The sequence below is a fragment of the Crocodylus porosus genome, unplaced genomic scaffold (genome assembly GCF_001723895.1).
Source record: "Crocodylus porosus isolate Cpor-Errol unplaced genomic scaffold, CroPor_comp1, whole genome shotgun sequence".
Lineage (NCBI taxonomy): Eukaryota > Metazoa > Chordata > Crocodylia > Crocodylidae > Crocodylus > Crocodylus porosus.
In genome coordinates this window covers 32,316,421-32,341,901 of record NW_017728943.1, presented here as the reverse complement: position 1 = coordinate 32,341,901, position 25,481 = coordinate 32,316,421, and the positions used below count along the sequence as shown (strand labels likewise).

General features: G+C 41.8%; 1 protein-coding gene across 1 annotated transcript in view; it reads left to right on the top strand.

Annotated features, from left to right (window-relative positions):
* The window catches only part of SEL1L2 (SEL1L2 ERAD E3 ligase adaptor subunit), a 56,380-nt gene extending 31,362 nt beyond the window's left edge, over positions 1-25,018 (top strand). The window contains exons 9-17 of the mRNA XM_019548556.1: positions 1,775-1,852; positions 5,751-5,813; positions 6,446-6,533; positions 7,040-7,188; positions 10,617-10,782; positions 10,857-10,931; positions 14,625-14,794; positions 23,601-23,729; positions 24,816-25,018. Of these exons, the coding sequence (XP_019404101.1) occupies positions 1,775-1,852; positions 5,751-5,813; positions 6,446-6,533; positions 7,040-7,188; positions 10,617-10,782; positions 10,857-10,931; positions 14,625-14,794; positions 23,601-23,729; positions 24,816-24,935 (1,038 nt within the window). The 3' untranslated portion in view covers positions 24,936-25,018. The remainder of the gene's footprint in view (positions 1-1,774; positions 1,853-5,750; positions 5,814-6,445; positions 6,534-7,039; positions 7,189-10,616; positions 10,783-10,856; positions 10,932-14,624; positions 14,795-23,600; positions 23,730-24,815) is intronic.
* Positions 25,019-25,481: the final 463 nt, after the last annotated feature.

The window sequence follows — 25,481 nt, the reverse complement described above, 5'->3', positions numbered from 1 at the left end:
AGCACTGTGCTGGCCCCAGCAGCCTTACCTGTGGGCCTCCTGGAGCTGCAGCTATGGTGATCCTGCCAGGCAAAGCCTGGCCAGCAGCTGCAGCGCAGCTCCAAGTGACCCAGCTTCACGTTTTAGCAGCGCGTGCTGCCTGAGTATGCACTGCTTTGGGATATCCAGGGTAAAAAAAAAAAACACGAGGGGAAAAAAATGGAGAAGCGCACGCTTGGGCAGTGAGCCCTTGCAGCACGGAGAACTCTGGACTGTGCAGTATGTGGGACTGCAAACTTGTTTGTAGCGTCACATACCACACAACCGTGCTTGTCTGGACATGCCCTGTGATTCCATCCCACATCTTGACTCAAGTCACTGGGGACAGAATAGGCTCCTTAGCACTGCTACTCCCTACCATAAGCAGAATGGGAAAAGGGAATGAAGAAACAATGGCTATGCTTGACAGAGTTGAATCAGGATGGGATAGAGATTGTATAAATGGGCAAGACTGAACACCTTCTCTTCAGTCTTAAATCAACTGTATTAGTTTATTATTGGACTGACAATGAAAAGCAGCAACTCAGAAAGAGGCTCAGATAACTAAAAATATAAAAACAAAGCCATAGCTGAACAAAGGTTTGTAGAAATGCAAAATAAAGCAAGTCACTTTACATCTTAAAATATATTTATAGCTTAAATTATATTTATGTATTTATTTATATATACAGATCAAGTTCTGCCTTCAGTTACACTAAAGCTGACTGAGAAGCCACAGGTAGAAGTGTGCACACATTTTGGCCCACAATACTTGCCATAATCAAAGTAACAAAGTAGAATAGGATTTCAGAGGGAATATAGACCATATCTGGAGCCTAAAGTATCCTCATATTTTATTGTAGAGGTAATATGAAGTTTTGCTATTTTGCCAGCAGATAAAAATAAGAAACCTATCAAATTACTAGGTGACTACAAACCAGTCTTTCTCCTTTCTATGTACTCTGGATTCTGGTGATACTTAATATTGCCGATAAACAAAAAGACACAGATACACTGTACAGCCTCATTATAACAACCCAACCCCGCAATTTAATCATCTAAACAGGAGCTAATCTTTCTGTTATTATGATGCAGTATATTGACTGATATTATTATAGCAAACGGACTCTTTTAAGGAATCTTCTCTCAGGCCCAAGGAGTTCATTTTAATGAGACTATAATGTATTTCAGCTCCAGTACAAACTCTGGAAGGATATACATGCTAACTATAGGGAAAGAAAGAAATGTCCTGAAGCTACCAAGGCTAAGATTTTTCAGAGTAATAATTTGGAATGCCTCAGTTATCGAATGCTTGATTATAATTCCTTAAAAGGACCGCATTTTCATGGGGCTGGTATTCCATCTGTTTCTGAACATCATTCCCCTATAAGATGGGCACTCAAATGGAGCCATCCATAATCACTAGTCTCAGCTGAAAATGCTGGTCTCAAAGAAAATGGAAAATAATTTAAAGGAATGTTTTCTAAGTTGCAAACAAGTAATTAATTTGGCTCTATAATTATCACCATTTTAGAAACTAAGAATTAGACTCATGAATGGGAGAAAACAGGCAAAGTTTGCTCTGCGTGTCACCTGTACCATACCATTAACTTCACTGGTATGAGTAAGAGCAGTACTTTGGCTTGCTAGGGTAACTGAGAACTGAATTTGACCTGTTCTTTGTAAAACTCTGGATAGGCAAAAATCCATGCTACATAACTAAGAAGGAGTTTTCTCTTTTCTATATATCAACAAGATGTTTTTAGAAGGAAGTGTTGCTGTGATACAGAGTAATGCTACAGCATTTAAATACTTCACAATGGCAGCTGAAAAGGTACTGTAATGAAAAATTTTCTCTTCCTTTTTTTTATATATTTTGAGAAAGTATTTGTGATCTGTACCTCTCTTACTTTACGAGGAAAAAAAAACAGGCAACCCATTTAATGGAACACTGTTCAGTATGGCACATTTCTGAGTATATGAAATATAATCAAGTAGTATAGCTGGTTATTTTTAAAACAGTTGGTTATGTCTGGGTAATGGGAAAACAAGCAGAAAAGTTGCCAAATAGGAACAGGCAGAACAACTGATTGTGTGCAAATTAAGTATCAATTCTGCAAGGTGCTAATTATCCTCAGTTCTCATTAAGCTCAGTTGCATCTCAAGATCTCACTAGGTGTAGAAAGGATGAGAAGTATCAAGTGCCCATTGACACACTGGAGCCTGTTCAATAGAAACAAGTAGATCTTGAAGTTTAAGGAGCCATTTGTGTATCTACAAATATTCTTTTCAGAGGACAAGTCCAAAAGTACATGCTGTACTGATGAATGTCAAAGATGAAGCCAACATTTCCATCCAGCTTCATACAGAAACTATAAAAATGAAGATATATCTGAGTAAAGCAGATGAGAACCAGGTTTCCATTGAGCTTTTATATGTTAAATAAGGTTTAAAAGCACAAAGATCATAAACAGTTGAGGGAAAGACCTATTCTCGCCATCTTCCTGCTAATGCAGGAAAAAAGAGAAGATTCTGGCAGAAATTAACATAGCTAATAAATCATGAATTATGTTCACTTCATTCTTACCTCATTCCATTGTGATCAAATGTAATGGGGATCATACAATACTATATAATGTGTAATGAATATAGAATACATATATCACAGGTAGCATAGCACTAAGACACAATAGAAGAAAATAACAAGAAGATGTATCCACTAAATGGAGTATAGCAGGAGTGCTTGTGTAATTTATACAATACTATAATTTTCAACCGCTTCCGCCTGTGCTGCCTGTGAAAGATACCTAGGATCAAGGGGCAGGACAAGATTCCAGACACCAAGGTGCTCAGAAGATCATCGCTCCCCTGTATCCATACCCTACTGAAACTGGTGCAGCTAAGATCGACTGGCCACCTTTCAAAAATGCCCAACACTTGCCTGCTGAAGATAATCTTCTATGGTGAACTGTTAAATGGAGTACACTTTCTCAGTGCACCAAAGAAGCAGTACAAGGACACTCTAAAGATGTCTCTAAAGAGTTTTGGGATTGACCCAGGGTTGTGGGAGCAAATTGCTTGTGACCATCCATCCTGAAGGTCATCGGTCTGGAGTGGAGCACTGGCCTTCAAGCAGCGCATGGCAGAGGCAGCAAGGGAGTGTGTGGCCAGGAAAACGAGGACTTCTCATGTCCAGTCCTCGTCACTCTCCTGCCCCTATTGCAGCAGATTGTTCAGGGCAAAGATAGGGCTTATAAGTCACCTGCATACCCACGTGACCTAGTCTCCACCCCGCTCCTCTTTCTTTCTCCTTTTTCCTCTCTTTCTCCCTTTCTCTTTTCTCCCTCCCTTTTTCTCTCCTGCTTCCTTTCTCTCTTCTCCCTTCCACCCCCCAGCCGCTGGATGCAGTCATCTTTGCTCGCGAAGGACAAACAACATAACTTTTAAGAAACTATTAAGGAAGCAATCAAGACAAGGAAGCTAAGATGGTATAGGTCTGTTTGCTTTTATGAGCTGGCTTAAATATATCATTCATTACTGACTATTTGCTTTGGTCAAAACACAACTGTTTCTGCTAAATATCTTATGAATTGGAATAAGATCATGTGAACTGAGTAACAAAAAGGAAATAGTTGTTGAAACTGTAGTAAATACAGACATTCAGAATTCTAGTTGGGGCTGGCTCTATCTGAACCTTGAAGCTACAGAACTCTGTGTAATGAAATGAAGTGGGACTATTTCCTCTTCTTCATAAGGATTTCTTTTTTGGGAGGAGAGTTGGCTTTGGACCCCTCTGAAGAACGAAAGACACATCTCACCTATAGTTGCATGCAGTGTCCAGGACTGTCCACGCAGAATCTCTCTCCAACAGCCATTGATAGCACAGCTTCAATGGAACACTATTACCAGGCTTTACAACAGACTGTTATTTCTGGGTTTCTCCCTCCTTTGATCCTCAGTATGGTGAAGCTGGCATGAATATAATATGGCTGAAGCTTTGCAGGACCAGTGGAGTAAAAAATGCACCCAACCCAGTCTACCTACACCTCCTCCAGCCTGCATACTTCTCAAGACCCCACCTTCCATGTGAGTCCAGGCTAGAAAGAAGTTACATAGCATTTTGTGCAGATTTTTGACATTTCAACTTGGTTTTGATCCATTTCAGAATGAAAATAAGCAGTTTGCAGTCATTCATGAAAAGGAAGATAGCCTTAGCTCTTTGGCAGTCTGTCAGTAGGTTGCTCAGGAGCACTGGAAGCCCTGCAGGCCGCATCCAAATGAGGACATGTCTGTGGCACCACATACCATACATTCAGCTGTTCTCTGCCCTGCAAGAAGATCCTAGGTTCAAAAAAACTTGTGCAAAAAAAAGCGGAGCGGCGCACACGGCAGCCTGGCTGGCTGGAGTCACACTCGGGCTGCTGGCCAGGCTCTGTGTAGCAGAATTGCTGCTGCTGCAGCCCCAGGAAGGCCCCAGGATCCCACATAAGGCTTCTGGGGCCAGCCCAGTACTGGCCCCAGCCTCCCCTACCCCACCTGGGGTAACCTGCCGCGTGCCACAGAGCGCACGGCACAACAATTCCTCAGGGAGACGTTTGTGCCACTGCTACTTGTCCCCGGGGAAACAAATGTCCATGCTCGTGTGTACACTGCCACGGTCTCCAACTCCAAGCTAGTTCACATGGCAGGCTGCCCTGGAGCCAAGGACCCTGAAGCCCTGGCTTAGGAGGACCCAGGTGCTTGCTAAGAGCTGAGTAAGTTGGTCAGAAACCAGCACATATGTGATGGGACCCTGTCTGGCAGGTAGGGGTCTACTGAAACTTCACTGAATTTAAGCCTCTACAAAGTATTTCAGTTCCAATGATTCAGGACATTTCAGTTAAAAATGTCAGACCTTCGCTGACCACCGCTGATCCGGACCCTGAGGAGCTTCCATAATATTCAACGTCAGGTGTCACTACTGCAGCGATGATTGAAAGCGCTTCTTGCATGAGAGGGGAGACTACATACCATTCAGAGTATGCACCCCTAAGGTAGAAACAAGTCCTATTGCATCTTTACACATTATTTTTTTAGGCTCCAGGGTCCCATGAGATTCATCAGCTTGGAAGTACTAATTTAGTGTTGGTCTATAAATCAGTATCTGAATTCATAGTTCTAAGTTCCCTCTATAAATAGTACAAGGTAAGTATAAATAATAATAGTTAGCAGCTATTTTATAGCAGCGCAGTCCAACTGGCAGCCTGCAGGCTGTATGAGCCCCCAATGGGTTAGTTTGCAGCCCCCAGGCTCATGCCTGGTTCCTGCTTGCCCCCGTTGCTCCAGTCTGCTGTAGACAAATCTCCCAGCTCCCCTCCCTCCTCTGGCTTCCACTCCCACCCCAGCGAGTGGTGCAGTACAGTGCTGGAGGAGCCCAGGTCCACAGCAGCTGGTGCAGTTGGGGGAAGCAGTGGCTGGGAAGCTGAGAGTGGGGGCAGGCACGGTGCAGCTGGGACACCTGTGTGGCACAGTGCAGTGGGAGGGATGCCAACATGGTGTGTGTCCGAGATGGCCTGTGGCTTGTGCTGGTCTGGCGTGGATGCTGTGTGGCCCCACCGGGTTCAGCCCATACTGGTGTGCAGCTCCCAGCCACTTACAAGGTGGACAGCCCTGTTTTACACATTTATGTTTAAGACAAGAATTTTTAAAATGTATTTACTGAAGAATTAAAAGCAAACAATACATTTTTTTAGGGCAATGCTGTTGGAATATGGGGACTAGGTCTTCTTTATTTCCAGGGAAGAGGAGTCCCATTGGTAAGAATTAATTTTGTTACTTCAAACATGTTTCTTACAATATAACTAGTAAAAGTCAGAAAGACTAAAATGTTTAATCAGTACTATCTTTAGATGGCTACTGTCCAATATAATCTCCTTTAATAGGAGATTAGAACACAAATAGTGTATCATTTAAATTAGAATTCAATTTAAACAAAGTCTTGTACCACTGCAAGTCTGACAATTTTTGTTGTATTCTGAATACATCATTGTGCATCTTTCATGGCATTTTTCCTGCCTTATACTCAGGTAAGACAGAAAAGAATCGCGGCCAGAGTTCAAGGAAAAGATTGAAAACAAAATGAACTTGATTCTATTTACATTTATTTAAAAAAATGTGAATTATTTCATTGAACTCCATGGCATTGCACTGTGGAAAACTAATCTGAGATGAGAATGAGGTTAGAGTCTCGCATAGTAGGCAACCTGCACATTGAAGAAAAATATAATTTGACTTCTTTGTTCCTTTCACTTAACGGGGTACAACTAACAATCTGCCATTAAACACTGCCACTCAAAAATGAAACATTTTTGTCTTTCTGAGTACTGAATTTTTACCATGAGGGAAGATTCACAGAACTTTCTACAACAGAGGGTACTTTACCTTTCAGAACTACACTGTAGCTTTTAAGTACTTTGAAGATGCCGCTGAGAAAGGTCTGGCAGATGCACAGCTCCAGCTAGGAATCATGTATCACTGTAAGTTTTGTGTCTTTACCAAAAAATTGTATTATCTATTTATGTATGTACTTATTTGATTTATAGGCCACCCTCCCCCCAAAAGGCTCAGAGTGGCTTACAATAAAACAAGATAAATCCTAAAACAGATAAAATATGGAATAATAATAAACAAGATGAAAAAATAATAAAACAATTCCCCAAACAGTGCCCTGAATAACAGCCTATGACTTAACCCTGCCTGCTAAAAGCCTACCCATATAAGGTCTTTTAACACTTCTGATGGGCTGCAAGGGGGGTGGAAGTTCCAAAATTGAAGAGTGACCCCTGAAAATGACATCCTGCATGTTTGCAGTGTACAAATGTGGCATACAGAGAGACCTTGTAGGTGGTTGCTCTTGACTAACCTTAGAGATTTGCGAAGGATAGAGGAGGAGATGGTCCCTTAGGTATGTAAGGACCAGGCATTACTCTGGTAGCGATATATTTACAAAAAATAAAGGTTCCAATCTAAATCTGATTTGCAGCTGGCACTGGAGTCAAGAAAGACTATAAGCTTGCTTTCAAATATTTTTACGCGGCATCTCAAAATGGGCAACCCATTGCTGTTTATTACTTGGGCCAGATGTACGCTGCAGGAACAGGAGTGTTTAGATCATGCCAAAATGCAGTTGAGGTAAATCATGCTTTCTTTTAAAAAAGTTATTAGTTATGTAAATAATACCTGGGGGGAGGGGGTAATTTTTGGTTTGTTTTTTAACTTTTGTTTCCATGGTTTCCATAGAGGTTCTCTGTTCTCTGTTCTTTTGTATCCAAAGTCTGTACTTGCAGATGTCAGAGAGGAAACATCTGTTTAGATTGGTTCTGGATTACACCACTGTAAATTAGAGTTGAAGGTAACCCACAACATCCCAGTGTGACAGCTTTTACACCTTTAAGTCTACTTTGTCATTTAACAACATATGTTCAAGTACTCTTATTTGACATTTCTTGAAAGTAAAGTCGAATCTTTCTGTAGGATCATAGGAACATAGGGCTGGAAGGGACCTCATGAGACCCTCTAGTCCAGCTCTCTACTCATTGCAGGATCATCTCTGTCTATAAACTATCCCAGTGAAGTGTCTCTCCAATCTGCTCTTGAAAATTTCCAGGGATGGGGACTCCCCAACCTCTCTAAGTAGCCTGTTCCAGCATTTAACCACCCCTTGTAGTGAGAAAGTTCTTCCTAATCTCCAAGCTCTACATGTTTGATTTGACCTAAAACCCCTAAATATTTTAAGTCCTTAAATATTTGACTATCGATAGAACATTTTAAATATAGATTGAAGATTTTTGGGTGGGTTTTGGTTAATTAACTCTTTTCTATGTTCTATAAATACATTCAGTTTATCTGTCCCCTTTGTAACTCAGACAGCTGGCATTTTTGTTAAGATTTTATTTTTTTACACTGCCTTTTCAACTGTACATGTATAACATGGTCTTTTATAGTGACTTAAGGAGTATTCTTCTACACAGCCTTCCATGAGTGTCTTTACATTTTGCAAAAAAATATCCACAAGCCACAGTGCACCAGAGTAATTTCTATTCCCTTCACTTCTCTCAACACTAGAGGACTTCTGGGAAAATATCTTTGCACAAATATTTTAAGTTTGATGTGCTTTAAAATTAATGGGGGAAAGGTGCTTTTGAACGCCAAAGTATTAGCTAGTGGTATAACCAGATCATTGTTAATCTGTGAGAGAGTGCAATCTCACCAATGGATGCCAGTCACAGACAGCCAGTGCCTTTGGTGGTATCTTGTAGCATAGAATATAGACCTACATATCTTCCAGCTTAACTGGGTAAGAGGCTAACACCACACTGTTTTGCCTCAGTTCATCAAGTTATTGCACTCCAAATTAAATTTTGTTCATTTGGTTCAGTTGTTTGACCCTGTTCCGTGTCAGTCAATGCTGTATCTTGTGAAAGGCTGTTAAAAAGGGCCGGGGTTCATGATGGATACATGAGCTTCCAGTGCAGCTCTGATTAAAAAGACTAATGTGATAGTGGATGTATAAGCAGAGGAATATATAAAATAGGAGAGTAGGTAGGTTATATTATCTTTATACTCAGCATTAGTGTAGATATTAGAATGCTGTATCCAGTTCTGGTGTCTGAGGGTACTTGTACACGTGACGGGGTTTTAGTTCTCTTTAGTTTGTGCCAATTAAAAACCCACCATTTCAATATAGGGACTTCTGTCATGTCACAGTGATGACACTACCATGGGCAGGATCTGCCAGAAAAAAAAAAAAGCAGTGGGGGCCCGATCTTTATTTTTCCCAAAGCCTGCCTTCCTCTCCCACGGCCAAGGGCTGAGCTGTCAGCCAGCCCTGAACTTCAGGGAGAATCCAAAATCCTCTGCAGTGGTGGCACCCCCTGGGCAGCACCTGCCTGCTAACACCCCACCTGGGTGGTCTCAGGGGGCACTGCTGCTACGCAGGGAAGGACCGGGGGCTTGGCTTGCTGGCAGCCTGTGCCCTAGCTGTGGGAGATGTAGGCAGGCTCCAGGAGAAAAAAAAAAGTGGTGAAGGGCCTGATCCTTTTTTCCCCCCAAAGCCTACCTGCCTCTCCTGCGGCTGGGGGCCAAGCTGCTGGGAGGCCAAGTGGTCCCTGAGCTGTGGGAGGTCCTGGTCCTTCCCTCTGTGGGGGTGGCACCCCCTGGGACCACCCGGATGGGCTGCTAGTGGGCAGGTGCTGCCCATGGGCACCACTGTTGTGCAGGGAAGGACTGCAGGTCAGGGACCACTTGGGCTGCTGGCAGCTCTCCCCGCAGCTGTGGGAAAGGCAGGTAGGCTCCAGCACCCCATGCACCATCCCTGCCATCTTCCCAGTGCTTGGGACCGCCCAGGAACGGGCTGGCTTGCCCCTGGGTCAGCGCAGCAACACGGCATCAGGGCGGCTGGGTGTGCTGGTGGTGGGAGAGGGCAGCAGGTATAGTGCACGGGGTGCTGGAAGGCTGCCAAACCCAAGCTTTCCTAATCATGTCTGGGCTTCCAGCACTCTGTGTACCGTTGCACTTTGTTACATAGCAAAATAAAACACAGCGGATGGGTTTTACCTTGCTACATCATAAGGTCATTTAAAGTGAAATATGCTGTTGAACGTGTACATCACGATGAAATTAAAGAGAAATTCACCACTGCAGGTGTAAACAGAGATGCCAGTAATATGGCGCAAAAGGGCAATTAAGCCACTTTAACGGCTAATTTTGTCACATGTACAAACAAGCTGTGGTTCAATAAAGACCTTAAATTGTAAAGAGTCCAGAAAAATGCCACATGGATGATTAAAGAATTGGAACACTTACCTGATACTGAAAGACTCAGGAGCTCAGTTGATTTAATTTATCAAAGAGAAGGCAAGGAGTGACTTCATCAGAAGCTATAACTATCAACAAGGGAATCCTCTGATAATCCACTTCAGGCTAGCAAAGGTATAACAAGAACCGTGAGCTCAGAGTTGAAACTCATTCATTAAACTGGAAGTGAGGCACATATATTTATCACTGAGAGTAATTAATCATTGGAACAACCTGCCATCATTGATAATGGATTGCCATCATTAGAAATTATAAAGTGAAGTTTAGATTATTTTTTTTTAAAGATGTATACTAGTTCAAGGACAAGTATTGGATCTGAAGCAAGAATTAATTCTGGCAAGTTCAGTGCCCTGTGCTGTGAAGTAGGTTGGACTGCATCATCACAATGGTTCCTTCTTGCCTTAAAGATCTTTTAAGCAGTTTTGCCATTCTTATTTGTGGCTTGATATGTAGCAGTGCATCTGAAATATCCCCTCTTATATGAAGTCTTACATGAGAATCTTGATTACTTCTATTTCTTTATATGCAGGTAAGGCAAAAATGTTAAAGTAGGCATGAATTCATCTGTTTTATTGATACCTTTATACCAGTGAAAGATGCAGTTTAACATAACTTCTTTTTGTGTAAATAATGTGCATAATTAACTCTGCTGCATGCTACAAAAATGGCAAACTACTCAAATGATTGCTTCTGATTAGGGATAAAATTTCACGGGTTTGTTCTGTCACTGTGCCTCTGTTCAGCTCTACCGAAGTGTTTGTGAACTGGGAAGTTGGTCTGAGAAGTTCCTGACTGCATACTTTGCTTACCAGGCTGGTGACACAGATTCCTCTCTTGTTCAATATGCATTTTTAGCAGAAATGGGATATGAAGTAGCTCAAAGTAATTCAGCTTACATTTTGGAATCTGGTAAGATCGGTTATTTTCTCTCACATATATATTGAAGTGTCTTGTAAACCATGCTAAGTCAGTGTCTTTTACAGAAAAGGTTAAAATTCTCAGGGAAGATCACAAGTATCCATTGGCACTTCTCCTGTGGAAGAGAGCTGCAGCTCAAGGTATGTAACCCTGAGTTAGAAGTAAACTGTTTATAGCTGCACACTCTTGTTAGTATAAATTTCCTCAGCTCTGCTTCTCAGTGTGGATTGAGCTCTAAGTTAACTCTTGATAGATGTGCTATCAGACTAAAATGCTTTAGGTTAAAGTGCTCTTTTGAATGTCTGTGCCACGTCCCATCAGGCATTAAGCTAGGTTGCATTTGCTAGTATCCCAAGGGGCTCCTCATGGGGCAGCATGCTCACCTCAAGCAGAGTTCATCTGCTCTGCCCAAGTATCAGGCTGGCTCCACCCCCTTGGCTGTTCCTAACCCAAGTCAGTGACAGCCTCTGATCCCAGCCCTGTGTCCTCCCTCCAGGCAGGCAGAGCTCCTTTCACAGCACAGGAAAAAGCAACTCAGGCCCATGCTGCTGCTCCAGGTGGATCCCTGCAGGGAGAAGGGCTGGGGGGTGGGGGGGGCTTGCAGAGACTGTACACATGTGTGCATACGGATCTAAGTGTGTGTGCGTGCATGCATGCATGCATGGGTCTCCAGCCTGGCCCTGAGCAGAGCCATGGTGCAGTGGGCAGGGTGTGGATCTGCTGCTGCCACTGCTACTGGTGTTTGGTGGGCTTGGGGGATGTCTGTGTCCATGTTCATATTCAGCCTGGCCCTGAGCAATCATATTCTGCACACATCCCCTCCTCACCCCGTTCTGTGGCAGATCTAGGCAGAACAGGTGCACCCAGCCCCTAGTGCATCTCTGTAGAGATTCCAGCGCCCAGCCTGCCCCCTCCGGCAATCAGTAGATGGGCTCCCCTACCTGGATCCTGGCCCCCAAGTGTCCCCAGCTTGGCCCAGAGGTCCCTTCCAACCCTGCTTCTCTGATTCCCATCACTGACAGAGCAGTGAAGGGTTGACTGCTCCCCTGCACCAGGTAGCCAGTCAGAGATGGCTTGCCCATTCAACTGTACTCGGGAGTCTCTGGCAGGCTGGGAAATCCATGGGGCATGCTGGGAGGCATATGAGAGCTCCCCCTACTTGCTGGCCTTGAGCAGTGCAAGCCCCTCTTCCACCGAATGGAGAATGTCTGTTTGGTTCGAACATGCTCTAACTTATAACACTTTAAGTTAAGTGCAATATCTAGACTGCGTTTGCCGCAGGCTTTTAGAATGTCTATACTTACGACCTCATTCAGAAAGACATAAGCCTTCATAGGTGGCAGCCTACTTTGTCAGATCCTATACTAGCTGCTTTACTAAAATCATCAATGATTTCTCCCTCACCTTGTTCAACAGTCTCTTTAGTCTCTTTCCACCTAATTCCTGATCATGCTAGTCATTCTTTCCCTCTCCTTGAGACTTAAGCCTCCAAACTCTGACCTCTCTTCTTTCCTTGCTAGTTGAACTCCATTGTTTCTGTCAATTTGTCTATATCCTTTTCTGATCTGTTAGCACTGCAGGGTGGGGTGGGAAGGATTTGTTTAAGTCCCCTTCATACTTGTTGTCTTAGTGCTTGAATCTATTTCTCATTGTTTGAAACATCATCTTTATTTTAAAGACAACCAAATCTTTTCCAACCCGTTTACTGTACCTCCTTCTATAATTCTAGCTGTATAGCAGGAACTGCATCTGGAAAAAATCATTAAGGAGTCTATATATGATAGGCTTGCAAAAGATAGGATTCTGAATTTCAGCCAGCATGGCTTTGTTGCAGGCAGGTCTTATCTTGCCAACCTCATCTTCTTTTACAATCAGGTAACTCACCACCTGGATAAGAGAGAAGTGGTGGTATTGTATACCTTGACTTCCAAAAAGCCTTTGATCTGGTAATGTTCTTGCGAGAAAATCGGAAGATACTGGGCTTAACTGTGAGATGGTTATGTGGGTAGGAAGCTGGCTACAGGGTAGGATCCAGAGAGTCCTAATGAACGGATCTGTGTCATGCTGGCAAGAAGCAGGCAGCAGTGACCCGCAGGAGTCAGTACTTGGTCCTGTACTTTTCAACATATTCATCAATGATTTGGATGTCGGGGTGAAGAGCTCACTGGCCAAGTTCAGAGATTACACCAAGTTATGGGGAAGCATGGTCACATTTGAAGATAGGCTACAGATACAGGTGGATCTAGACAGGCTAGCAGGTTGGGAAAGTCAGAACTAGCTGAGGTTCAACATTGAGAAATGTAAAGTGCTGGGGACAAACAGTCCCCTGTGCAACTACAGGCTTGGTAATGCCAACCTGACCAGCACTCTGAATGAAAGAGACCTGGGGGTAATAATGGACCACAATATGAGTTGAGCTGGCAGTACGATGCTGTTGCCACAGGGCAAGTAATACCCTGGCATGCATCAATCGATGCATCTCCAACAAGACCAAGGAGGTGATCCTTCCACTGTACTCAGCACTGGTAAGATCCCAACTGGAATACTGCATCCAATTCTGGGCACCGCATTTTAACAAGGACATGGCAAAATTTAAGTGAGTACAGAGAAGAGCCACCCATATGATTAGAGGCTTGTATGGCAAGCCAGATGAGGAAGGGCTGAAGGACCTGGGACTTTTCAGCCTGAAAAAGAGAAGGCTGATAGCAGCTCATTGCTACATCAGGGGAATACATCAGGGGCTCAGTGAACAACTGTTCAGCAAGGCACCCTTGGGGAAAACAAGGAGTAATGGCCACAGACTCCTGGAAGACTGTTTCAGGTTCAACATTAGGACAAACTTCTTCACAACTAGGGTGTTCAGACTGTGGAATAAGATCCCTCCAGGAGTGGTGCAATCATCTACCATGGAAATCTTGCAGAGGAGACTGGGCAGTCACCTTGCTGGGGCCACCTGACCCCCCACCTGTTAGTTTTCCTGCCTGGTGCAGGGGGCTGGACCTGATGATCTTCCAAGGTCCCTTCCAGCCTTACAATTTATGAATCTCGTATGCTTTATTATTGGTAACTAAATGTGAACAATTAATTTCCTCTCATCTGCCAGACTAAGGCTTTTCTTCTTTCCCCTTTCTGTCATCAAAATTCCCATGCTTTTCCATGTCATCGTGACTCTCAAACCTAGATTTGTGTGTCACACTTTTTTCCATACACATCTAGACTCTTTCTTAGTCTTATCTGCTCTTTCCCTTCAGTGACCAAAATTTGTCTTTCCGCACTTTTTCTGTCACTGAAACCACAGTGTATGGATTTGACAATATCCCTCTCACAGCTTGTCTTCTTACCCCTCTGTTTCTCCAAAATGCTGCTGCCAAGAATGTCTTTTGCCACTTGGTTTTGTAAACCCTTTTGCTCATCTTTCACATCAGATACAAGTCTGTCATTTTAATTTTCAAAACTCTATACAATTCCGCCCCCTGCAGACATTTCAGTCTTTATCATTGCCCACTTTCCCTTCTGCTCTCTGTATTCAAAGTGGCCTTTCTAGCAGTTTTTTTTTCAAATTATTTTCCTTTGTTATACTCATACGTTCTTCCATGCTACCCATTTAGGACATCATTCCCGCTTCACTATTCTAAATGTGCTTGTGACTCAAATCCCTCCTCTTAAATACATTATCCAGTTTCTGTTAATGATATAAAATCTTAGTCCTGCACATTTCATTTTAAACAATTAAAAAAAAAAGTAATTTTTTTAGGGGAGCAAATTTGGCAAAAAGCACAATTTACTCTAGATTTTTTTTGCCATGACTATTTTCTTTCTACTGTTTTCACCAGGCAATGCATTTGCTAGAGTCAAAACTGGAGACTACCACTTCTACGGTTATGGAACCAAGAAAAACTATGCCACAGCAGCATTTTATTACAGCCTGGCAGCTAATCACCAGAACGCTCAAGCCATGTTTAATCTGGCATATATGTATGAACATGGTTTAGGTATTCCAAAGGTAATATGAAGCACATATGGAACCATTCATGTGTAAAACTAACAAACAGATGTTGTAATTGAAAGTGTGAGCAGGTATAATTTTGAACTATGCTGATTAAATATTCTGGGTGAGGCACTAGCTCTCATCTGGGAGAAAATTAGGGGAAAAATAATTATTACAATTGTAGAGGAGGATGAAACAGACTCTGATATACAAATGTGCATTGAAATAACACAGTGAGAAACAGCTGAGTGGTCTTCCACCTGACCCCATAAACACACAAATAGGAAGACAGTTTGTTAGTACATTAAAAATGGAAATTCAGATTGAACAATGTGATCAGCCCATGTGTTTCATAACCACAGGACACCCGTAAGACTATTAGTTTACTCAAATTAAAATACACAGTCAATTAATTTAGAATAAGAACAACAAAGATGAATTAAAGATTGGAGGAAAAAAAAGGCATATTTTTTCATAACTTAGCTGAGATTCAGTTGCTGCCTTGGAATCACAAAGAAATCCCCAACTCTAATTCTAAGTTTGTAGGGCAAGAGGGGAAAGTATCAGTTTGCTTTAGCCCTTCCCACTGAAAGCCCAATATTCACTCTGTGCTCTATGAAACAGGCAATCTGAACAGCTAACTGACTATCAATTCATGTGTGCACTTGTCTTTTTTTCCTCTTTCCTATCCTCTCCTTCCCATTTCTCCATGTCTGGTTATGTCCTTTTCTATTTGTGGCTTCCTTTTCTTTGCCTCTATTCATCTTTTCCTGCCCTATATTTTCCCATTTCCTCCTGGATCTCTGTCTGGCTTCCCTATCTCCCCCAGCACCCTCAGATTTTCTACATCCTGTCCTATCTTTTACCTTCTCTACATCAATTTCTTCCCTTGGCCTCTGGCAAATGTGACATGTATCATGCAATTAATGAAGTTTCATGCTTTAAATGGTAACATACCAGATATTCATTTATTACATGACTAAAAGGGCAAACCTGCCTCAGAGAAGTTATTCACTGAATGTCTCCCGTCCTGTCCTGCTTATCAAATAGGGGGACCGGTAAGGGAGAGCCCCTGGATCTGAAACAGAAAGGTGTGTGGGCAGCCCACAACTGGGAAAGCACTCCACAGTTCTGGGGCTGCCTGCACACCGTTTTAAGTGCCTTGTGTGGGAGCAGCCCAAGACGCAAGAAGCGCCTACCAGTCTTAGACTGGTTGTAGGCCACAGAGTTTAAGGGGAATGCTGCTGCAGCCCAAGACCCACCAGTGCCCCAGGCTGCCTGCAAATCTGGACTTCTAAAAGGTGTACAAGCAGCTTGGGAGGGGTCACTTCCCAGTCCTGGGACTGCCTGCATCTCCTTTAAAGGCAGCAGGGGTAAGGGGACAGCCTGCAAGCTGGGAACTTGAAAAGAGCGCTAATTCTGGAACACCAGCAGCCTATTAAAACACAAGTAAGTTAAAAAGGCTCGGCAGTCCATCAGTGAACCTGTAAGGTGATGGGGTGAGGGCAGATACAGGGCAACCCTCTATCACCTAGTGCCTGGAGGGTGTTCCCTTGTCAAGCTCCAGCTTTGGACATGAGCTTTATTTTTCATTGAGCTACAAACTTTGTAGCCTGGCAAAAGTAACGTCTTATAAACATCCCTGTCCTTGATCTGGCTTATTTGCAAGAATCCTGGCCTAGGTCCTATGATTGGCTCTTCTGTCACTCTACTGACCGCTCTTTCCTCTTGTGACTCTTTCTCCTCCGTTTTCTTGGAAAGTAAGGTTCTGCTGCTATAGGTACAAATATATTAACTCAAAAGAGGATTGATGAGGATTTGGTATACCCCACCATAACTTCAGATGATGCCGTAGTGTGGCTGGTGCCTTGTAGGCAGCTCTTGTGGCTGCACAACGGGATAAGAGAATGCTGGGAGAAGGTGGGCAGGAGATAGACTTAGGGGACTTGCTATCCATTATCTTACTCTGTTGTAGTCTGCTCAGAATGCCATGGCACTTGGGAGAGCACTTCTTTTTAGATGACACCCTTTAAATCACTAGTTCTGCCACCTACGCATATTTCAAATTAGGGTGGCTCCTTTTAGCGCAATTTGTTCGCTCCTCACTCTTGGCAGCCCTACAAGCTACCCCAGCTATGGTAAAAGGAACAGAATTCGATTCCCTCACATGCAACAAGAATATTTTACTAAATTGTCAAAAGACTCAGCAAAAGCAATGGAGCTGTTCAAGCATAACTACAGGCATCATTCAGTCATCAAAACCTTTATTACTGGTGACAAGAAGCAAAAGACAGTAGCTTGAGTCGTATCCCAGGGTGAATGTAAAGGACTGGCAGAAAGTCATAACCTGAATGCATAGCAAGGATAAATACAGGTCACTATCAGTCATTTTTCACAGTAGTGGCCCATCTGATAGCTTTTCCCATTTTTATTGCTTTTCTCTTCTTCTTAAATTATTTTCCAACCTTTGTCCTTTGGTATATAAGCAAAGTCAGGGACAGCTTTGAAAATATTGCCTAGTCACAGTGAAGCATGCAGTGCAAGAGACAGCTTGCTGCCAGAAGTGCTGTATGCCCATTCAAAATGGTGTTGTTATAAGTAAAGCTAGCTTGTTATAAGCAAACCTCTCTTTCATGGGACCCATGCTGTCAGCAAGACAGCACTGTCTTGGCAAACTGAACTTCCAGGACCTGAGAAGACCAGGAATCCACTGGGATGAAACTTGATACCCGTGTAAGCTTGCTGGGTTAAGAACATATCCTCTACCCCTTATTGAGGCTTCAAGCCCCTGCTCAGGGTAGCATGTAGTAGTAGCAAGGGTTGGGTTTTTTTCATTCTTTTTCTGCTCCTGGGGAATTTTGCAGCTAGCTTGTGCACAAAATTACTGATATGGTAAAGTAGTGCTTTACCATATTTATTATATTATATATTTATTATAGCTGTGATGGTCCAGGAGTTGTATGAGAGGCAAGGATTTCTCAGGTTGTTATCTTTTATTGGACCAGCTGCTTGGTTGGGTTAGAAACCTGAAGAAGAATGTCCTGCATTCAAAAGTTTGTCTAACTCTATCCTAATTATGCAGTTGGTCCAATAAAAGATATCACCCTTAGATATACTTGCTTCTTGCATAAAATGGTAAGAGCAACCATGGGAATTACGTATGCAAAAAAGCTGTTATGTGAGTATGGGCTATTCGCCCATGCTATTAGGTTTTCAGGATAAGCACTTGAGCTATTCAGTCATATGCCCATAATTCTGAAGATCTGGCCTTTATTTTCTTTGCCCAAATGTATTCATGTAAAAATCTCTTGTGAAACAGAGGTCACTATTTGCAAGAATGAATTTTTCAGCTAAAAGGCTGTATCAAAGCACTTAAAGTATTACCAAGTCCAAGCAAATAGTAAAAAACATCCACAGATATATGCATTTCGTTGAATTTGGTCTGGTTACATGGATCCTCATTTTGCATTAGCTTATTTGCATAGATGACTTTGGAGCCAGAACAAACTTCAAGAACCTTGAGCCAACAATGATGTGCACTTAGTTAATGAACAAAAACAAGATCATGGGATTTGTAAAAGCAAACAACTCATCAATGCAGCTTGAAAGTAGAATACCAGTAGAAAGCTCTTCTTGCTGCAGATGTGGGTGAGGGAAGAAACCCAAAAATGGTGAATAAGTTCCAACATTTTGTATGTCTGGAGAAACTGAACCTGTGTTGCAGCTAATCTGTCAGAAAGCAATGAAAATAAGAAAACTGATTGTTATTATAGGCATGCAACAGGGAGTAATCACACCCAGGAGTCCTTTTTTCCTTTTGTGCTGCTTTTCCTCAGTCTTTTGAATTTCAGTGATAAGAATCAGGCATTCTGTCATGAACAGGGCATAAAGCCTGATGCAAGAAATTTGCCGGCCAACTTCCCCTCTTGGTTGAGCTTCCTTTCTCCATTCACCTTTGCTTCCTCCCCAGATCCATTAACACACACATACAGCTACACATTTGGTAACCTCCTATGGTGGGTCTCCCCTAACCCACCTGTATGACAGCCTTAGTCAAAACCTTTTTATTTACAATGCCCTTCTATGCAAAGTTTTATTCTCTCACAATCACTGTGTAACACGGACTGTAGTAGTAGCCATTCTGGAGCAGGGAGGCTCAAACGTTGTGTTAACAGAAGCAGTATTTTCTTCTTAAACTTTAAAAATCAAAGGTAAAGGCAATAAACCATCTTCATCCTTGTTTTAAGCTTCTTTTCACAGATGGGTAAAGGTTGTCAAGTGGTAACACAGTTGTTTAATACATCACTTGCACACACTCATAGGCACTTAACAAAGGGAAAGACTGGTTAAAGACATCAGATCTTGTACTACATGCCAAATACGTCACCAACAAACAAAGTGTTAACTGGCCCAGGGATTGTTGGCTTTTAGTGCATTTTTATTACTATTTAAGCACCTTGAAGGGAAACACACTGCTGAGCGAGAAATACCATCTGTTTAAAGCAACGTTACTGGAGAGAAGAGTTTTAAGTGTAGTGTTAATACATTCCAACTGCACGTGAACACCACTAGAAAAAGTGTCAATAGAAAGACACTGATTTGTGGTAGAAGTCTGTGCATAGCCTTGAATAGGTGGCTAACATTAATTAGCCTTAAATGAATAGGCCCCAATCCTGGCATTTGACTGCTGTTCCACACATACAGAAGCTGTTGCACACGGGCCAGTTTGCATTTCTTTCAGAAGAGGCAAAAAATAGTCTTTAGTTTTCCATGCTTTTAAAGATTGTGTGAAGAAATATGTATTCTTTGCAGACTCTTAATCTGACCTCCCCACCCTGGACATTAAGCAATGTTTTCTCTCTGATCCTGTCCTCAGAGAGAGAGGATTAGATGTTTACTTTCTGTCCCTCCCTGGCCCATACAAATAGACAGGAACAGACATAAGCATTACACTTCTGTATCAGAAGCATCCAGGGCAAATGTTGGGGTGGTTTAGACATGGATGATCTTGCTTCTGGCAGGATGTTTAAACAAATTGACCTCCTGAGTTCCCTTCCAGCTCTATGTTTCTATGATATACACATCACATTTGAAATGGAAGGCATCACAAATGGAAGGCCATTCTGCTGGGAGTTTGTCTCGGTGTCTCAGACTACCCAAAGAAAGCTGTCTCTTGCATAGAGTAGCTGCACTCATACAGTATCGAGCTTTACCAACTATTGCTTTTCAAAGCATGCTAGGTGATCTTTTACATATCATAATAATGAAATACCTTGAAATGGTCCAAGACCTTAAACTTCATTAGATGTTCTTTGGGAAGCCAGTAGAAGACAGGTTTGACATCCTCGAGTGGCATGTTCTGCTAATGGGGTACAACAGCACCCTGCTAAGTTTTTAAAGGCAAATTGCTGGAGTCCGGGGATTTGGCAAAAACAATGCAGGACAAAAGCCAAGTGATTGGCATTTTTTCATACTTAGTGTTTGCTCTGAATGGACATTATCATCTGGACTTATGCATTTTCTTACTTTTAACTGGTTGGGTTTGGCAAGTGATGGAAGGGTGAAAGTACCAAACCTTTGCCTGCCTTTGAATGTGAAAGCCTTAATTCCCAACTTCCTTCAGATCACATTAGCAACTTTACCTATTATAATGGAGTTACACTGGAATAAAGCAATGGGTCACTCAGTCCCAAAGTCACCAATGCCTGCATTGTTACCTCTGAGACTATGTCGATAATAGTGCTTTGTGCCTGTCTCATACTTAACCCTTGACAAAGGTAAACAGGCATTCTAGTTTCCACCTTATAGCTAGCCTAAGGTTAGAGAGATCTACAACAAACTGAGAGAAACACTTTGGATAATACAAGGATATGCCATTTCAGACATAAGGGAGGCTATTTTCTGGTCTCCCCTAAATTTCCTGTTACTTTTGGCAAGTCTTTTCAGTTACTCTATCAATACAATGGGCCTGTACATATATTGCTCCTATAGCAAAGGGGTTTTCTTTACCTTTAAGACTACAGTTGTACCTATGACAGATTACAAACCTCTGTCTAGACCAGTGGTTTTTACTTTTTTTTCATTTGTGGACCCCTAAACATTTGAAGGGAGGCATGTACCCCTTTGGAAATTCTGAATGGAGGTGCAGACACCTGTAGGTATTGACATGCTTTTGATTGATCATAGCCATCTTTCATGGAGTCCTTAGATGTAGTCTGTGGACCCCCAGGGGTCTACAGATCACAGGTTGAAAACCACTAGTCTAGACTATCGACTCCCTAAAGTAAATCTTCATAATAGAAGCTACTAGGAACTTGTGTTTTGGGAGAAGATGCAATCACCTGTACTTTCATTACTACAGCTGTCCAGCACTTCCATTCTAACACGTAAACCACCTCCTCCGTTTTGACTCGAACAAGCAGTGTAGCTAAGGAAGGACAATCTTCACCCACAGCTGGAAGAACAGAGTAGATAAAGAGTTTTCGTTCTTCCTGTTTAAACCTTGGCCTGCTTTGTCCCCATTTCTTAAGGATGATGCAATAAAACCAGAAAGACCTCTGTATAAAGAACACATTCTCAAACTTCATATTAGTAAAAAGAAACCCCTATGGTTTCTTTTCTTCCCAACTTTATCTCCATCCCCTGCCTGTGTAAACAATAACAGTTGGTTTCACAAAAGAAGTTTAACAGAAAGTCAAATCAACTGTCACTTTAATGACAGTATGCTGTCTTCCTATTATGGTTTTTTGTTAGTGTTTAAGGTTTTTGAGGTCTATTCACTCCCTAGGGTATTGAATGCAAATTTGAGGGTCAGGTTCTGTAACAACTACTTCCTGCAGATCACTGCAGCTTAGTTGTATCTTTCTAGGCTTTTATGACTGACTAGCCAACTGCCTATCAAGAATGATGGGGGTCGGGGGGGAAGGACAGACAGATAGACTAAGGCTTTTATAATATCAGAATCTTTCTAGGCTTTTATAACTGACGGGCTGAGCTGCACCATTTGCTCTTAAATCTAAGCATGATGAGAACTGGATTGTTCCCTGACACTCACAAGAGACTTGAAGCATCTCTGGAGAGTAGAAGGTGCTTGTTATTCTTCGGATTTTGTTGGTCCTGGCATTCTAGCATTGTGGACCAGGTTGTAGGGAACAGGAAGCATCTCTGTGCAACATCTTGCAAATGCCACTGTAAGTCTTGTCCTAGCAGTATTATCCCTGTTATCCAAGAATAGTATAATTTTACAATAATTATATAACTGCATCTATGCTCTTTAATCATTGGTAAGTAGAAATTTGGAGACAGACCTGAAAAAAACCCAAAAAATGGGAAAAGTGGGTGATACGCAGCCTCAGCAACCGACCAGTCTAGCCTGCTTATGCCCTTAAAAATTCTAGGATTTTACTGTCTTGATTTATATTTTACTATTCTGCTCAGAAAGTACCTATTTGAGCCTTTTATTTATGGACTTAATTAAACTAAACTGATATATCTAGTCATTACATTTTGTAAGGAAACTAGATAATTGGGCTGTTGTGTTTTTATCTTTAAAAATAAATTAAGAATTACTGCTTACTTGGAATAATTTAAAGTGTCTCACTGTTTGCCTTTTGTAAGTATCCATTAACAAATGCTGACTTCCACTTGACTTCCTATTGAATTAAATAGGCCATTTATATACACAAGACAAAGCAACTAATCAGTTAGGGGTTCGAAAATGAATTTGTAGAAGGCAAGCACATAAATTAATGTTAAAATCCATTTGTCTTTTGCCAAGATTCCTTTACAAATTAGTCTCAAGTATCATATTTATTAGGGCATGTGGATGTGTTTCAGGGAACTCACTGATCTCCAAGAATAAGCTTATAAACTACATTAAAACAGACAAAGCTATTTAACAATTTATGCAAAGCAGAAACTTAGAAGGTTGACTAAGGGCTAGATCCACAAAGTGAACTTTACCACAAGGCTGAACATTATAGATTTCAAAATAGAACTTGAGGAGCACATGAAACTTTACTCACAAAGAAATAGGCACTGATGGGTGTTAGGCAACCCAGGGTTAAGCAGAAACTGAGTTAAGATTTTGAGGATCTAAATTCTGGACTAGTCACCTTGGAAAGTAGGTGCCTACGTCCTTTTCTGGGGCTAGCCCTAAGAATCCAATAGAACTTGCATCAAAGTTGGTGAATTTTCTCCAACTTCAGGGACAAGGTACTGATCTTAAAGATACCCCTCTAGATTCAAAATCTTGGATTTTATGGAGGGCATTTTCACATGAAAATAAGCTGCTGCTGATAGTAGGAAACATATTTCAAAGAATCCACTTATTTTTGTGGGGGTAAGGAAGGAATAAGTTACTTTTTCTTCAATTAAAGTGGTGGGAGGTGCCGGCACAGGGTAGGAGGTGGCAGCCCTTCATCTCCGCCTGCATGCACATACCTCGTATCCCCTTTCCACGTACCCCTAGCTGACAATCCCTGTTCTAAAGTTTATGTCTGGTGCCTCTATACTAAAGTGACACCCTGTAACTGAGACACAGAACAGTATGGATAAAAACATATTACTTCAGAACTAAGAAATTACTCTTGGGTATCTAACAACAACCCAGTTCAGTTGGTTATGGAACCCAGATTCTAATGTTATTGGAGAAAAAACTGAATCTGAATATCATATTAAAGCCCCTCAGTAAATTCTCCAGTTTTTCCAGTGAATACATCAGTTATGAACTTCAGATCACATTATTTTGCAAGCAAACACAATAAAGCACCAACAGGTCATCTAATTGCACTAATAAAAAAGGACACCTTTTATTTTTTAGGATATATATTTGGCTAGGATGTGGTATGCTGTTGCAGCAAAAACGAACCCAGATGCTTCCATTCCAGTGTTCTTAGCAACTTTGAAACTAGAAGTTACTGTTCTACTCAGAGGAATGAAGTTTTTCAAGGTAAGTATGGATGTTGACATACCTAAATTCTTTCGCAGGTCTAGATCTAATACTGCTTTTTATACTTAGCATTCTTTTTGCACCTATATGCCTGATCCTAGATAGAGCACCAAAAAATATTTCAATAAAAGCAGGGCCAGCATTTAAATTACATGAACCTTCCCAGTCTCAAAACTCAACTGCTGTTTGCACTGATGTACTCCACACAAAAGGAAACTTATGTTTAGCTGTTAATTCAAGCATGACGTAAAATTTGTCTAAGCTTTCAGGTGAGAACAAAAACCATAACAGGTTAATCTGATTAAAAGGCCTGACAATAAGTGTCCTTACTGCACACAGAGCATCAGCATTTGAATACTCAGTTCACAAGGCCCAAGGTGGACAGCACCTTGTGAAGAAAGAGAAGCCCTTGCTTGTTTTTAAGGCATCTTGCAACAAATTCAGTGCTAATAAGTAGAGTGGTTATTAATCAACAGTAACCGACTTCACGATTATAACCCTTTTCTACTATTGATTCCTTTACTCTCTTGTCTGACGCAAAGAGAGACAGCCCTGTTATTAGTCATCTTTGACAATACTCAGCTGTCCCTGTTTGGTAGCGTTTTGGAGGAAACACTACTGCTTTGCCCTTTACACAGAGCTAACTAAGGGAAGGATGTCAGTCTATCTACTCAAAAGGAACAATAAAACAGGATCCAAGGTCTGCAAACACAACCTTTGATGGGTTTCCCTGGAAATAGCAACTGGTAGTACCTGTGCTTCTCTTGTGCATCCAAGTTTGCTGGTAATTTCCCCAATTGTAGGAAAACGTTGGGTGTTTTCCTGGGGCCAGGGCTGTATTTCTCATAACAGTTTCCACAGAGAGAAAACTAAAACGTAAGAGCATATGTGTGTTGCACAGAACATGTGCTTTATTAATCTGTGCTTACTATGTTCCATAGCTTCCTTTAAAGATACCACATCAAAAGCCCACAGTGAAGATGCAGCATAATACTTTCACTTTGTACTTCGGAGAAGTCATTCCATTTTAAGTATAAGAAATGGTCTTTACTGCTTTGCTAACCTCTCCCTTTCTGCTCTAAACAGATTATTACACAATGGAAACAGTCAGAACTGGACAGCATTCTTGGACCACACTGGGATCTGCTTGCAGCAGCAATCATAGTCATTTTGCTTCTTCTCTTAATTAGAAATAGGTACAACTAGGCCAACGTTACTGACAAAGTCTTTTGGCAATTACTCTTCTTTATATTCTGAACTAATAAAATGTGTATTACTAATTTTTTCTACATTCTGTTTCCAAGACTTTAGTAACATAAAAACACACAGTAAATACCTCTGGAGTGAGAGGAGAGAAAAAAATCAATAACATTTTAAGAATGGGATTTCTTAAACAGGCAGTTATATCACAAACAAAAAACCTGGCATATAGCAAAAGCTTCTGCTGAAAGACACAGGACACAGACACACACAACATTTGAAGCTCTTCAAAGTGCAGCTACACTCTAGAGCACTTTAAGAATGAAATGCTTGAGCAACAAATGGCCATTATAGCTCCCTAGTGCATGCGCTAGTGGGAGCACTTCAAAACCATCAGAGCTCAATGCAGCTGTGTGCTCTCCAGGCAGGAGGTGCAACAGAGGACTGAAGCATCCTGACTCTGTTCCACCAGCTGAGGGCAGTCAGTGAGCTCTTTACATCCCCTGCTCTGCAGAAGAGCTGACTGTCCATGAGTGCTCTCAAGTGCGCCAT